The 17,129-nt window shown below is 29.6% G+C and overlaps 1 protein-coding gene across 6 annotated transcripts in view; it reads right to left on the bottom strand.

Annotated features, from left to right (window-relative positions):
- Nucleotides 1–17,129, bottom strand: part of LOC111626373 (multidrug resistance-associated protein 4-like) — a 169,210-nt gene that overhangs the window by 38,543 nt on the left and 113,538 nt on the right. For all 6 annotated transcript variants that reach the window (XM_023369722.1, XM_023369721.1, XM_023369718.1 and 3 more), the window contains 3 exons: nucleotides 14,443–14,593; nucleotides 2,223–2,456; nucleotides 2,052–2,152 (listed from right to left, as the gene is read on the bottom strand). In XM_023369722.1, coding sequence (XP_023225490.1) covers nucleotides 2,052–2,152; nucleotides 2,223–2,456; nucleotides 14,443–14,593 — 486 coding nt within the window. The remainder of the gene's footprint in view (nucleotides 1–2,051; nucleotides 2,153–2,222; nucleotides 2,457–14,442; nucleotides 14,594–17,129) is intronic.

Here is a 17,129-nt window from a genome sequence, read left to right as displayed (position 1 = left end):
GTTTTGGCTCTGCGTTAATTATCCTATCAGGACTTGTTCTTTTATATACGGGTATACAGATGACTAAACTACATAATAAGTAGGTAGTTTTCATTTTATTTGTTACCCTTTTTTGATCTCTTAAAAAATAACTTAGTTATATTACTTTTCCTTTGATCTTTTACATAAATAAGCAAAAAATTGCGCTTTCTCGATCTTGAAATGTATGTTCAGCATTGATAAAAGTTACCAAAATGAATTAATTTACTGTGTTTTGTTATTTCTTACTCCTGTTTTTAGGTATTCGGTATTCGGCCGAATAGCGAAAAATAGGCCGAATAGGCCGAATACCGATTAGTGGCCGAATATTCGTTACATCACTAATTTAAAGTTAAACATTAGAAGAAACAAAATGAAATTAAGAAACTTAAATAAATACTGTTTAGAAATCTGTAAATAATTTTTCATTTGAATAAGTAATTGTACAAAAATGCGTATTACTCGGAAATCAAAAACTCTTCTCAATTGTTGAAGCGCTGTAAAACAATTTATAACATGGAATTAGGTTGTAAGAGAAATTATTTAATTAGATTTCAATTAAAATATTTAAAAGAAATGGGAGAAGGTGAATATCTCGGTTGAAATCCTGGGATAAGGTACAATTATTTAAATAAGAAAGTGATATTTAGAGTTTTTGAGAAGAGTAAAAAGATAAAAAAATTTTGTTTTTTTAATTTAAAATTTAATAATAATACGCTGAACGGAAAATTCAAAAGAAAAAAGAAACCGAATTCAACAAAGTTTCAAAATCTATTTGGAATCAATGATGAAATTACTCGAAATAATGAAAAAGATATGCATAAATATTCAACAGGCAGGAATAATTATAAGATTATGGAAAGAAATATACTAAAGCCAAGCAATGTCAAATTATTTTTAAAAATTCATTTTAAAAAGCGATAGATATTGTAAGAGGAAAAAGTGAAATAGAATATAAAGTTCTTGATTGCTTCTTGTTCTTTCATTTGTTCTTTGAAATTAAGAAGAAATTTCGATTTTGGAAAGGTTAAAACAATGATTCGAATCCTTCGTGTTTAAACTTTTTTTAAAGGATCTGTAGTAATATAGGATCACCTACATTGGCGCAGCCAAGAGGATAGTTGCGGCACGCACAAAGGTTTAAAGAATATACAGGTTTTTACATCGAAAAAGGGATGGGAAAATTTTTTATTTTGTCGGAAACTAAATTTCACAACGGAATGCTAAGCGAGTTAAAGAACTGAGTTAAAGAGGTAAATCTGTGGATCGTGACAGAAGAGCTTTGTCGCACAATAGACGATAGTCTGAAGTTATCGGAGTAAAAGGAACTTGTTATAAAAAGTAATGATTTTATTAAACTTTCCAGCATTCGAATCTTATCTGTTACAGTGTTCGAAATTTTTATCTTAACATCTTTTTTTAAATTTTAACCATTTTTTTAACATTCTGTTTGAATTTTAACTTTAGCATTTGTCGAAGCTGAACACATACAATAAATAATAAACCATATAAATATAAATCTAGCAACACATATATATATAAGACAGATCACATTGTACACAACCTCACGAATAAGTCTTTTGGCAAGGCCAACTTGAAAGAAAAGCGGGTACATGCAATATCACTACAACAGGATTCCACTGTATACAGGATATTTACTATAGCCATCCTTTGATAAATGCGTTTAATAATTTTTTCGATGTTACTGTGTAGGCTATATTAAACGCATTAATCAAATATTTGCAGTATTTTTTAATATATTTTTGACTATTGATTAACTGAATAAAAACATTTCTAAATTTAATAATATCAGTATTTTCAAATTAACACAAGAATTTTTATATTAAACATTATTCTCTTAATATATGTTGGATAAAATAATAAGTAAAATTTGTACTCTGTGGTCATAAGAAAATTTTTTCTTACAAATTTATCTTTCTCAAAAAATTTGATATCGCCCGATAAAAAAATCTGATTGTTTTGTTTAAAATTATTGATATAATTTTTAATCTAGTTAGGTAAATATGTAATACCTGAAATTCCATTTCGGATGCACATCCGATAACATGTTGAACATACAAATTTATTAGTATTCCATAATTCAATATAAGTCCAATTTGGCTTCCTGCGTCATCTAAACCAAGAAGTACATATTAAAAATTATTTATTTTATGAACTGTAAACATATAAATACATTCGCTCACCTGCATTATTTGAGACACCAAAAACAATAACGGTGATAATTAGATTTATGAAACAAATTATGCTACCGTATATGGAAAGCCATCGAATTAAAGCCAAGTAAATAAACCACGTTGCAGTGTGCTTATCCTGATACTTATTAAACATAGATTTAAATTTGCTGTCAGCATTAAATGCTCTAATTGTTGTTAGTCCGTAAAGAGATACACTCAAATGAGAAAATACTGGACTTCTCACTGTGAAAAAAAGAAATCAATAATTTAAGCGAAGCTGTATTTAATATAATAATTATTATCTTATTACTTTTAAAAATCAACCAAAACATTTTTATATGTAAGTAGCAAACTTCTGGTCGCATTTGCATGTAACTTAAAAACGCAAGCAGAACTTTTGTCTGTTTATGCAAAGAGTAATTGAAATAGATTTTATCTAAAATATGTCAAACCAAAAACCACAAAAAGTATTAAACATTGTAATAATTTCTCGCAGAAAAGAATAGCAATATTTCCTGTAGTTAATTTCTGAACGAAATCTATTTCACTACGACTACTCATTATGGTCAAAATGTTGATAAATTGCTGTTGGGAGCTCTATTGGGATAAAAAGGCTATCCACAATCGAAAGTACGTTAAAACTGCTGAAATTTTTTGGTTTGAAGCTAACAAGATGCAACCTGTCAAACAGCATGGTATTGCTGTATGAATTTCAATTTTGTGGATCATTATATGCGTCAAATATCTTTATTACAAAAATAGGGCAAGGAGATGCATATTTTTCCCGCTGAAAAATCTTTATGCCCAGCAAACACTAAAATATTTCAGAAATAATTTAGAATTGTGTGTGACACAATTCTAAATTATTAAAGGAGATATTATATTAAAAGCATTTATATTATCAATTAGTCTGAAATATTGAAATGTTAAACATGGGTTAAAAAACAAAATTTAGCATGGGAATTTATACACAATTCGCATTGATGCTATTACTTTTGATGAATAAAGTATGAAGAACGTGAAAGATTTGTCATTTCTCGATGGGTAAAAATATAGTAGAAATTTTGCTCGTTATTAAAATAAAAATTTTTAAAGCTCTTTTTTTACTCTTACATGATCTTAATTTCGAAGTATTAAACAAAACAGATATTAAAAAAACATACCAAAATTTCCAAACACACAAATACACACTCCAGTATTCACTAAGTTTGTTGTGCATGAAACATCTGTACCTACAAGAACTCAAAGAAGTTTGAGTTCAATTCAAAAGCTTTCTTTTGGTCTTTACTGCATTCAATAAAAACAAAGTGTTTTTGTTAATAGTAATACAGTATATTGTATCTATTATGGTAATAATAATTTATTATCGTATGTATAAAAGTGCAAACTAAATGCTTAAGTCAACTTTATTCACATTATGTCTAAGTATACATTGATGTAATTGATAATTTCAGAAATTACCTTTTATAAGGAGTTTCTATTTGTGCTATGTTTTGATAATGGTAGCACTTTCGAGTTTGAAAATATTGTCAAATCAAAAGTCCACCAAAGGTTAAACTAATATATGCCAATTAAAAAGACACAATAACAATATTCACTTTAAAATGTCCATTGTCTGTGTATATAACAACTTTGAATAAATTTTAGAAGTTTCTGTATATGGGGTAGACCTTAATTCTAGTTTCACTAAAACTGTTCAGATTCTTAAACTGATAGGTTATTCGATTGTTATTAAAAATTATGATACTTTATTATGTGACCATAGGGTCAGTGTCTCTTTGACACCACGTCAGGATGTGACACCACCGAGTCTTTCAGGACTCGGAAATCGTGACTTTACATTACATGAGCAGTAGCATGTGAAAGGTGAGATTCGGAGTAGAGGTGAGGAGAGAGACAAGGTAGTGACTCACTTAGATTCCATATTTTCTAACAAATAACAATTTTAATAAGAACCAAAAAAAATGCAGATATATTCGATTTCTGGTATAGCCCCCTAATTATACTAGGCCGTTCAAGAGAGAGAGTTTACAAACGAATCGCGGGTTGATAAATACCTTTCTTCTGGGTCGAAAATCTGTCATAAGATGAAACCACCGATGGAATGTTCAATCAAATTGTTCTGGATCTTGTCTGTTTACAGGAGCACAGAGATGTGGAGGCACGGAAGTGGGGATGATATCCTTAAAGAGGCACGATCTTTGTCACGGTATTAATCCAGGAGGACGACTTTGGTGGACAGACGTTGGAAGATGACTGACTTCAGTTATTTTTTCCATTCTCTCTTGTTATTCCTCTTGGATTTTTTCCATGAGGTCAGGTGGTCATGGTTAAGGGTCTGGCGTCCAATATATACACTCTATCAAAAGTTCCAAGTGACATCACTGACTAACTGGAGCCTCCTCAACAAGGAACTAACTCCATGGAAAATAATTTTTATGGTTTTTAGCCTAACCTGATAAAACGAAGTTAGATGATTGAATTTCCCAATAATTAAAATTTAAAATAACACTTTATTTTGGGTCTGCTCGTCCCTTACAATTATATACTACTTTTTATTGGGTAAAGATGCTGTTAAGCATTTCAAATTGACATCCAAAATCAATTAAATATTTTATTGAATAAAATAGTTATGTAGAAATAAATATAAATACTATTTCTGATAATTGTAGACATTGTTGCTATATTTGTGAGGAGAAGTTTGATAGTGATGATATCAGAGTTATGGATCACATGTCACTTTTGTGTAGCTGTATAATAGCTGTAACTTAAATTATAGTTTCAAAACCTTTATTTCTATTATGCTACATAATTTTACTATTTATGATTCCCATTTGATTTTCAAAAATATCAAATGGAAAATCAAAACAATACTTTCATAATGAATTATTTGGAAAAAGTCTTTGCAATGATGATTACAACCAGGTTAAATTAATTTGAGAAAACTTTTGTTGTAAAATGTTCAGAGATTATTTAAAATTATATCAATATGCAGACACGTTATTATTAGCTTATATATTTCAAAGTTTTAGAAAATTGAGATTAAAATATTATAATTTAAATACTGTATATTTTATAACAGCTCCAGACCTAACCTGGAATTGTGGATTAACTCTCTAACCTCCGAAATGTTTGATAAAAATCAGCTTAATTTAATAGATGCGAATAATCTTTATGGATTTTTAATGAATTCTTATTTACCGATAAATAATTTCATATGGCAATCCGGAGATGAAAAAATGCTTTAGACATTTGTAATATACCTGAGAGCCATAATTTTCACTACGGTTTAGAAGACGATTTAAAATACCTGGAAAATATTCATGATAAACATAATGATCTACCCTTAGCTTCTGAACATATTAATATTCCATATTATTTATTATTGAATTAGCAAAAAATCTGTATTAACTAAATAAAAAATACAATAATAATAGTAAATTACTAATTTATTTAATTAATATATATAAATTCCTACTTTTTTCGATAAACAAAATTATTTAAATCATTATAGAAATTTAAAGTTTAATTTAGAAGAGAGGTTAATATTAACTAACATTCGTTAAGTAAAATTCATTGTTTAATCAAGATGCTTGGCTTAAAATATAATATATAGGTCTATATATTTAATAATAAAAAAGACCAAAATCACAGAATGATTTCGATAAGATTTTTTTAAAATTAAATAATAACAATTTTTTTGGTAAATCTTGTCAAAACATATGAAAACATCTAAGTTTAAAAACTGTTTTGACTTAGGATCAATGCCACAAATATCTATCTCAACCACTGGTAGAAAAATTCCAAATTATAAATGATAATCTCACAATTTTTAAAATGAAAAAACTAACTTATGTTTAGATAAACTGATTTATATCAGATTTTTGTTTTGATATCGACTAAATTACAGATATATATCAAACATTTTAAAAAATATTAAAAAATATATATGATAAAAATGTGATTTTATTATACACAGATACTGATTCACTAATGATTCAAATTTTTAAAATTAATGTTTATAATGACTTTAAATTATTTCCAGATATTTTCGATTTTAGCAACTATCCAAAAATCCATAAATTTTATAATATAAAAAAAATAAATTAGGATATTTTAAAATCGTTATTAAACGATATCNAAAGATAAAATAAAAATTATAATACATAACAAAATATGTTTATAAATACATGTATAGGTTTTAAGAGCAGATTGCATGATACATGCATCAATTTTAGGGATGCTGAATGTTGTCTTCAGCATGGAAATACTTAATTAAACGATTAGAGAGCTCTTAATTTAATGTTTTAATTTTTGTATTTTTTGCATACCTTGCATTTTTTCGAATTCCATGTGATGTATTATTACAAAACGTTTTAATATTTAATTAACCTATACATGTATTTGTATACATATTTTGTTATTTATTATAATTTTTATTTTATTTTGTCTTTTTTATACATATATATGTATATTTCATTTGTTATTTTATTTATATTTTGATTTTTGTTCCATTTTGTTCACATTCGAATATTTTAACCTGATGATGGCCAATGGATTTGGATGAAAAAGTTTGTTAAATTTTTATTAAATTTTTTTCAGCAACTTAAGGTGTTCTGTTTCTTGATTTACATACTGCTGAGTGATTGTACCTCAATAGAGCAAATAAATTAAAAAATCGGTTGTAAAAAGTTTTAATCACAAAAAATACAAAGAAGTTTTATTTAACACAGAACTGTTAAGACATCAACAATACAGAATTAAAAGTAAAAATTATTTTGTGTAAACATATCTTGAGAACATAATATCTCTCTCCCCATTTTATGATAAAAAATTTATTTGTGATAACAGAATAGATGTGATATTGTTTGGCCATTACAGCTTGTTCTATTAAGTTTTACAGATTCTCTGATACCATCACCCACTCAATATAGTTACATATTGTACAAGAGAAGCAAAATTCAAAAACTTGTTTTAATATATGCCGTTTTGAATAACATATCTTTGTTTAAAGTAAACTGTGAATAAAACCAAATTATTTAAACTTCCACAAAATAAGAAATACTATTGTAAATTTTTTATACTAACTAACCAGATAACAATACAGTTGTGTAATAAAAATTTTGTAAAATGTAGTTGTGTTAATTGTATTAATTCATTGTACTAAAAAATGTTGTATTTTGTAAAAAGTAGATATTGTAACCCATACTGTATTTATTTATATATTTAAATATCTATATATATAAAATTGCTTGTCCTGACTGACTGAATGACTAACGGATTCATCATCGCCCAGAGCAGACCGCTGGACCTAGAGAGGTGAAATTTGGTACACAGTTAGGGTACGTCATGAAAATTCACAGTAAGAAGGGACTTTTCGAAATTCCCAAGTGGGAAGGAGAGAGAGAGGATTAAGTCTTAATCGGAAGAACGGCTTCTACTGTACCATTTTATATGCAATTTTTTGTTTTTATCTGCGTTTTAGCAGGGTATGCCATGGCAATGCACACTAAGAAAGGATTTATCGAAATTTCCAAGCGGGAGAAGGATAGGGAGAGGATTAAGGCTTAACCGGAAGAACGGCTTCTACTGTACCATTTTAGATGCGATTTTTTGTTTTTATCTGCGTTTCAGCAGGGTATGCCATGGCAATGCACACTAAGAAGGGATTTTTCGAAATTCCCAAGCGGGAAAAGGAGAAGGAGAGCATTAAGGCCTTCTACTGTACCATTTTAGAAATGCGATTTTTTGTTTTGAACTACGTTTAGTCTTTATTGACTACTTAGGTGTATTAAATTGATAACACTTCAGACACTGTTATAAATATTTTTATCTATTTCGATTTTAAAAATGTTCGAACCGTTTTAAATTCGAATTTGTTATTGCATATTGGTTCGATTATAGAACGATTGTAAACGTTCCAGAAAATTGATCAAATTGAAAATAGTTCGTTTGATTCTCGGCAATTCTCTTTAGCGGTAGGTGTTATATAACAATTACTATGGTTATTGAAATATTGAATGTAAATGGGGTTTGCTTGCAAAACCTCTGCGGACGAAGTCGGGAATAACAGCTAGTATATATACAAAATAAAACTATTTCCTAATACTAAGTTCCTTTCTTTATTTTTCTTATAGAATACAAACACATTATACCAGTTGATTAAGAAAATTATCGAGTTTACTAATAGATGACAATAGTATTCAACGTTTCAAAAAATATATTAAATAAAATGTTATAAGTGATAAAAACAGGCATAACTTCTGAGTTCATTCCTGAATTTGCAGATAATTAAAACGGGGAATTAATGAAGAAAAATTATATAGTTACTACTACATTTATCGAAAAACATATTACACATGCAAAATGGGATTTAATTTCCCAACATCAGGTATTAGAGTGTGAATTAATGAATGATGTTTCGAAATATCTTAATTAAAATAAAACAGCAAAATTTGAAATTTCCTCTAATAATTTTGTCAAGAAGTATAAAAGGAAATTAAATATTTAAATAGTTTAACAATATTAACGATTAAGAATCGATACTCTACAAGAGTTAAGAGATTATCTACATTGGGATTTAGTTTCCCGTTATCAAATAGTAAACAAAGATTTTATTCATAATTTCAGAAATCACCTATTCTGATGTTATGTTCTAAAATATCAAAAATTAGATCAGAAATTTTGCCAATAATTCACATAGTTTATCGAAATATAGTAGAGCGACCCCCCTATAAAACAGGTTCATATAATGCGGATTCGTATATAACGGTAAAAAATTGTGATCGTATTTGTAGACACACGCTAAAATAAACTCGTAAAATGTGATAAAACGTCATCGCCGACTCGTGACATCGACAGGATTGGTCGAATCTTGACCAATATCGGATGTTGCACAAACTGTTGAGTTTAAACCAGCAGTGGACCTACTAAAAACCATTTATTGTTTAACGGCCATAAAAATTATATTTATATTAATGATTTCTCTAAAGTTCAGCGAATTTTTCAAGGAAAAATACTTTATCAGAAAACACGTGCTTACTGTTCAATGCGCTGCTTCGCAACAAAAACAATCTTAAGCAATGGAATCGTCGAACGGTGCACACTCGGTAAGTAATCCTTCAATTTTGTGTTTATAGCATAGTTGATATGAATTACTCCCAAAAAATTATACGTGTTTTGGAAATGTTGAGTCAAGTTAGTGTAAAATCGATTCATTTTATGGAAGAAAATTTTTCAAACAGCCGTAGTCTGTAAACTGCATACATGCTGGGTTGTGATTGGCTCATGTATTTAATTAAGGACTCGTACAACATGAAATTCGTAAAAAACGGAACGTATCTACTGTGTTATAGGGTTGTCTACTGTATATAAAATTACTTGTTCTGATATACTGACTGACTGATTGATTCATCATTGCCCAGAGCAAACCACTGAACCTCAAGAAGTGAGTTTTAGTACACAGATTTCATCATGAGAATGCAGAATAAAAAAGTATTTTTGGAAATTTTTTCCATGGAGTTGGAGAGCATTAAGTCTTAACCTAAAGAGAGGCATTTACTGTACTATTTTAAATGAGATTTTTTGTTTTCAACTACGTTTAGTTTTTATTGAGTAATTAGGTGTATTAAATTGATAACATTTCAGACATTGTTATAAATATTTTTATATATTTCGATTTTTTAACCAAATGTTCGAACTGTTTTAAATTTGAATTTAAAACGGTTCGAATATTTGCATAATGATTCGATTATTGAACGATTGTAAACGTTACTTAAATTGATAAGGTTAAAAACGTTCATTTGAAGCTGTAAAATAATTCTCAGCAATAAGGGGTATATATTAGCCTATATAACAATTACTATGGTTGATTACTATGGTTGTCAAAGATTACTGTGTGAGACTACGGACGATGTTTTTATTTTTCACTAACTGCGTAGTTAGTGAGAGTGACTTTCGTCGTCTGAAGGTCATCGACGAGGGACCACGATGTCACGTGAACCCCCATACGTCGACAGCGACCGGACGAAAAAAATGACCAAATAAGGTCAGTCATCTCCCTAGGTGATGACGAATTAAACATTAATTGGTCAAGCGATGTCTGCATTGTCGTCACCCACGACGGGGGAGACTGTCATAAATCTGGAGAACTGTCAAAAGAGTAGCAGATTTTCCCACGCTATAGAGTATAAAAAGGGGTCAGATTTTCTACTCCGGGCGCTTGGCTGAGGAGCTAACGCCGAAGAAGCCCTCTTAGGACCGCTCATAATCGACGCTCCATGAAAAGGTAAAGACTTTGCACATATTTTAATCTCTCCGTATACGATGGAATTACTCCTCGGAGATGTTATTCGAAACAACCTCCGAAGAACTTAATCAAGGAAGAACTCTACATATTGGGAGCGACGGAGCATACACCGTAACCGGACATAGCCGCACGGCCTGAGAAGGACATCACTCCACATAGCCTTCAAAGGACACCTCAGAATACAAGACGACGATCACAGAGTGTTTTATCAACGCCCTATAACGTGATAACGTTTCCTACAAGGTAAACCCTTGCATTATAATTTGTCTCTCTCCAACGTGAGCTCTCTCTCGAAGTCTAGCGTTAGGTTAGAATAGGTTCTAGAAATATATTTATTTATATCTTAACGCGCGGGTTATATTTATTATCTTATGTATAATTTCTTAGTTGTTTATTAAATGTGTTCGTTAATTTAAACCTGTGTAGTCTTTGGACACCTGATTACGACTTCCGACTCCTCCCCACTCATATTTTTAGCCCTCCTATTGCCATCCGACAACCGAGAGCGGGTCTTCCCGACCCGTGCAGATTAAGTGGTCATTAGGGTTCGACCCAGTGACCCCCTGCTACTCACAACTGTTGATAGTAATAACTTAATTTCCAAAAGTACAATATTTACCAAATTATCCAAATCATTTGCCCAAGTAATGCCAGGATTATTTAGTAGTTAGTGTATATACTTCATGATAATTCTAATGTTGTCAATGATATGATGAAAAATTAAATAAATTTGAAGAAGAAAAAGAAAAAGAAAATTAAAATATAACCAAACTCTATCACAACTTTATATTTTTATAATTCAAACTGTATCAGATATTTACATTAAATTCCTAAACGAGTTGTGGAGAATTTCAAAAGATCGTCTTATTAATTCTGGTTCTCTTTGAAATACATTTACTGGAAGTAACTGAATTTTTAGAAACTGTAATTAATATATATGTTCAGACGACCTCACCCTACATTACCACTAACATGGCTCAATTTAAAAATTCAACTTAATGGTGTACTTCAATGACAACTAGCAAACAGTTGTTGGCACGCACTTTGAACACTTTGAATTTAATGTTTGTATGATCCAATGTTCTTACTCCTGTTAACTGTTTCAGTAAAGATATTAAAGATGGTGTGTGTATGAAACGCGAGTATCAGAAACTGTAAATCCTGAATGGCGAAATATAAAAGCCTATCAAACAGTAACATGAACTGTGATTTCTTGTGTACAAGATTCAACAAGAAAACAAAAACACAAGCTCGATTTTGTTAATTGAGAGAAGTATGAATAATTTTTTCGAGTTACCTCTAAACGAATGTGTTTATGTATTTTGACATATAAGGTCATAGAGTAAGTTTTTGTTTATATATATTATTCTGGTCTAAAACATTGCTTTATTTTCTCGCGTTTTTTTAACTCCCTGAGAAAATAAAATGGTAACTTTCAAATTTTTTTACCGTTTTTTTTGTTTTGTGAGGACTTTAACGAAACCAAAATTCAACCTTCAGTAGCAGCTATATCACAAACTACTTAATTAATTAAAGCTTGAGATGAAAAGCACGGAAATCTGCTTAGCATACAAGAAAGTTTAAGTTACGGAACCATTCAAAGTTTGCATAAGACGTCGTGAAATGTTTTAATTACTTTTGACCAAAAAAATATATAATGCAAAAATTTAGACTTCTTCTAGACCATAAGTGTAACTATAGTCTATGCATAACAACGTCAGAAATAACTTACTTTGTGTTAGTAGGAACAGGAAAAATTTATTGATCCATTTCTATAAATCTTCAGTTTATGAAGAAATTTCTCACTACGTTCTGTTGTGTTGTTCTGCAATTTCTGTTTCTTCATTATAGTCAAATCACTTGAGAAATTAAACTGGATTTGCGTTCAATGTTTAAATACAACGTTTTATATTATGATTTAAGCATGATAATGAATTTACCGTGAAATGGTTAAACCCCCGTTATTAAAAAAAATTTATTTAATTTTGTGCTTTCTTGGAATAAAATATTTCTAACACACAATTATGTTACTATTCTCTTAAATACATAGATCTTGTACAAATTTTCTAAGAAATAACTATATTTGAAATTTCAACAATACTTGTAACTACAGTAAGACCTCATTTAACGCTACCTCGATTGGCTGATTCGATATAACGCGGTCTGCTCGAAGTCTGAAATAAGGTCAAAATTTACATTGATTCAAATTATCGCTGAATTTTATTGATTTATATATAAAACGATTATTTCCGAACACGAACCATTTATCAAAATGTGGCAATTTGTTGTAGCGCTGTACTTTAATTAAATTTATGTTTGTTTGGTCCAATTTTCGAAAAAATACAACATCATGAATGTCATAGGAAAGCGATTTCCAAAGTATGCGCCACGGCTTCCTCACAGGGGTGCCGTAAAAAAGTACTATAAGATGTTCATAATTTTACTTCCACTTTCAATTCAATGTGATAAGAAGTGACTTCTAGCAGACCTGGTGCAAATGCATTGGTACTGATGGTATTTATTAATTTAAAAAGTATTGGCTATTTTGCAGATTTTACTTTTTAGAATTTGCCATAGGTTGCCTTGAGAAAATCTGGATTTAGCAAGGGTGCCGAAAATTAAAAAAAGTTTGGGAACTTCTGCCATAGTCGATATCGACTTCGCTTGGGAAGAGTTAACTAATAAATGAATGAACGAAGTGTGGAAGAAGTTATGGATGAAGGTATTTAAAAATACTCAACGAGAATAGTCTATCGCTGTATAGTTAAGTTGAGCAAATTATCATCCTAATGGATACAGCAGGACTAGGAAATGTAGATGAGCAGGATAATGAGAGCTATTGAAGGTTTCAGGTGACAGCCTTACCAACGACAACCGTTAAGAACTGGCACAACAAGGAATTAATATAGAACTGGTGACTCTGAAAATAAAGAATTAAAAGAAATCCTCTACAGATTTTCTTAGAAAACGTTTGGTAATGATAATCGAAATCGTCAATCAAATTGTAGCGAATGATCCAGATTTTGAAAGGAGTGCAAAAACAAGACGACGCGTTTGGGTTGCAATTACATGTTACTGACATTTGTTTAAGGAAAGAAAAAAAAAGTAACAAATGAAACTCATAACCTTATCGGAAAAAACAAGAATTTCAAAAAAGCCAAGAACTTCACAAAATGTGAACTTTAAATTTTTGTGTGCATATCTTTATGTGTTTTTTAACGAATATTATTTTACAAATTAATATAAAATTAAGATAAAATTAAAGTAAAATCTGTTTATTTTTTCTGCGTGTTTTCCTTTCCCTATTTACTCTGTATTAAAATGATTTTTGTTTAACGCTGTTTCGTTTAGCACTTTGTCCTTTCGGAATGTATATCCCATGCAAAGCTGGTTGTTACTGTACTTGTTACATTCTATGTAAAAACATTAATGTTTTTTATTTAAATCAAGGATAATCCACTTTTTCATGTATAGTCGCAGAAAATCTGTAATTATAGATTTACCGTAACGTATATTTTGAAATCGTTTTGAAATAAGTGAACAGAATACAAATTATCCTTTATTCAATTGTTCTGTAATTTTTTTTATAAACTTTTAAAATCTGTTATTGTAAGTGATAGACTGGCTGTTGTCAATTATGATAATAAAACACTAGATTTAATGGTGACCAAAAAAAGTTCTGACATAAGTAAGTCTATCTTCATAATTACAGAAATAATACATTATTGTTTCACTCTAGTTTTAAAAAATTCTTTAACTTATGAAATTAAGCAATTGTTCATAATGTTTTGCAATCTAACTCGGCATGATAAAATAGTGTTTTTACTTATCTTTTCATATCTGTATACAGAATTTTGTCGCTATTACTCTGCACGCGATTAAGTTAAATACAAGACACTCTTCTACATTCAAAATACTTACACTTTCCTTCCAGATGTTTTATGCTTTTCAACACTCGGCTGAAAATTGTCCAGAAAGCGTAGAGTATTACTGAAAGGACAGCAATTAATACAAGTAGATAAGGATAGACAATAGCTTGAACAATACACGTGCAAACAAGAATTAAGCCTCCCTAAAATTAAAAAAATATAAATTGCTAATAAATAGTTTGAGATCTTAAAACTTAAGTTTTATAAGTAAAGTATAAAATAATAATTTTCCAAGTATTTAAAAGAGTCACCTCTTTGTTCAAAAATTTATACTGGTGTATCACAAGTCTGGAACAATAGGTATTATGTATAACTGTTATTTTTAGAGGTAACATGGCAATTAACAATGAAAAAATGATTTTAATTATTTTCGCGTTAAAGACCCGCTATCGCTGAGATGTTCCAAAGTTTTGGTTTTCATTTTCTTTGGGAATAGAATATCATTTTTTCGGGATATTTACGTATTTTGTAACATTAAATAAGTAAAAAGAGAGTTTAACATGCTGCATCCAGATCAATGTGTGCCACTAGTTGTAATATCTAGATGTAGTGTGTAAAATCTACAAAAATGTCTTGCTGTTTTTCGGGTTTCCAGAATAAAAATTATGATAAAATTTAAGTACTAAGATCTTTATTTTCACATCTCTGATATATATAACAGGGGAAAGATACGGCAATCGGTCAATAATTTAGGCACTCTTCAGACATTTAGATTTTTAGATTCAGGGAATCTTAAAATGCCAAGAAATGCAAAAAAATTCGAAATTTGTTTCTGTATGTATGGCTGTGTGTGTATGACACTATTTTGTTCATTATCCTTGAAGCTTAATAACTCCTCTGCTTTTTGTCAAACATTTTTGAAATTTTCAGGGAGGTTTGTTTATTGTAGGAACGATGCTACTAAATTTTAATGGCTAACGTTTGAGGGAGAAGGCAGATAAAGAGACATCGTGTTTTCTAGATCTAGTAGCTTCGCAATTTAATGACGAATTTACTCGTCATTAACTTGCAAATATAAACTTAATGACTGTCCATAGAATTAAGGTTTTTGATATCTTATAATAATAAACAATACAACATTTTTTAAAACGATATATTATAAAACAGAAGGCAAAACATGCAAGTATAGAGGTTGCCAAGAAAGTGAAGTACCCGTTATTGTATTCTTATTAATCTTCCACGTTTAAAAGAATAAACCAACAGCAACATAAATCCTATGGTTCCATACTTATGGTAGATTTTATATTAAACTTCTTATATTAAATACAGTATTTTATTCAGTGTTTCATAAAAATTGTTTAAGTAAAAACACGATAAAAATTGCATTTACTTAAAAATATATTCCTAGAATCATANAAAAACAAGATAAAAATTGCATTTGCTTCAAAATATATTCTTAGAATTATACAAATTTATTTTAAAAAATAAATTATTAACAAGAGAGCAACAAAGCATTTGTCAGAATACGTTTGTATTAACAGTAGACCCCTATAAAACAGTTTTACATAATGCGGACTCGTATATCGCGGCGAAAAAATTGCGACCGTATTCGTATAAAGAAGATAAAAGAAACTCGTAAAATGCTGTAAAACGTCATCGCCGACTCGTGTCGCGACAGGATTGGTCGAATCTCTACCAATAGCGGATATTGCACAAACTGTTGAGTTTAAACGAGCAACAAACCTACAAAAATTCTTTATTATTTAACGTCCATAAAAATTATATTTATATTAATGATGTCTCCAAAGTTTAGCTAATTTTTCGCAGAAAAATAATTTATTAGGAAACACGCGCTCCGCTCCACGAAGAAAACAAGTTTAAGCAATGGCGTCGTCAAACGGTGCACACTGGGTAAGTAATTCTACAATTTTTTGTTTATAGTATAGTTTATATAGATTATTTACCAAAAAAATTACGTGTTTTGGAAATGTTGAATCGAATTAGTCTAGAATTGATTAATTTTATGGAAGAAAAGCTTTCAAATAGCCGTAGTCCCTAGACTGCACACGTGCCGGGCTGTGATTGGCAAGGTCAGTAAAACATCAATTTCATAAAAAACAGAACGTATCTACCGTGTTATAGGGGGGTCGACTGTAATAAGATTGTAAAAATCTTAATCTAAAAATTTACAATATTATTTCGTATTATGTTTTGTTTAAAAAGCAAAAATTATCTTTTAAGTTAAAAGTTTGATCTAAGTTCATTTTAAAAAAAAATCTCCACTCAATTGGATGCATTTTGTTTTTGTTGTTGTTGCTGCTGTTATTCTATGCATTTTCCAGCAAACTTTAATAATTTTTTTTTATTTGTGAAAATTTCTACGTAATTCAAAGGTAATTTTTAATATTTATCTTACACAGCATTATTATGATTTTGGAGGTTTCAAAACGTATTAAATTACTTTAAAAATTAAAAATTATTATTTCATTTGATTTCATGATATTTTGAATATCTTAAAAATAATTAATTTTGGGGAAGTGGAATGTGAAGATAAAAGTGAACTGTTTCCAGAGATTCCAGGAAATTCCAGGAAACAGTTCACTTTTATCCTGGAATCCCGGGTCAAGCAAAAGACCGGGAAATGAAAAACCCTAGCTGTTATACATAAGGCATAACTGTCACTGTCTTAGATTCAGTAGTACGTGTGCAGTGATAGTTGCAGAAAGTTTTTTATTATGA

The sequence above is a fragment of the Centruroides sculpturatus genome, unplaced genomic scaffold (assembly GCF_000671375.1).
Source record: "Centruroides sculpturatus isolate CEXI.00-Female unplaced genomic scaffold, Cexi_2.0 scaffold400, whole genome shotgun sequence".
Classification (NCBI taxonomy): Eukaryota; Metazoa; Arthropoda; class Arachnida; order Scorpiones; family Buthidae; genus Centruroides; species Centruroides sculpturatus.
This window is presented reverse-complemented; position numbering and strand designations above follow the sequence as displayed.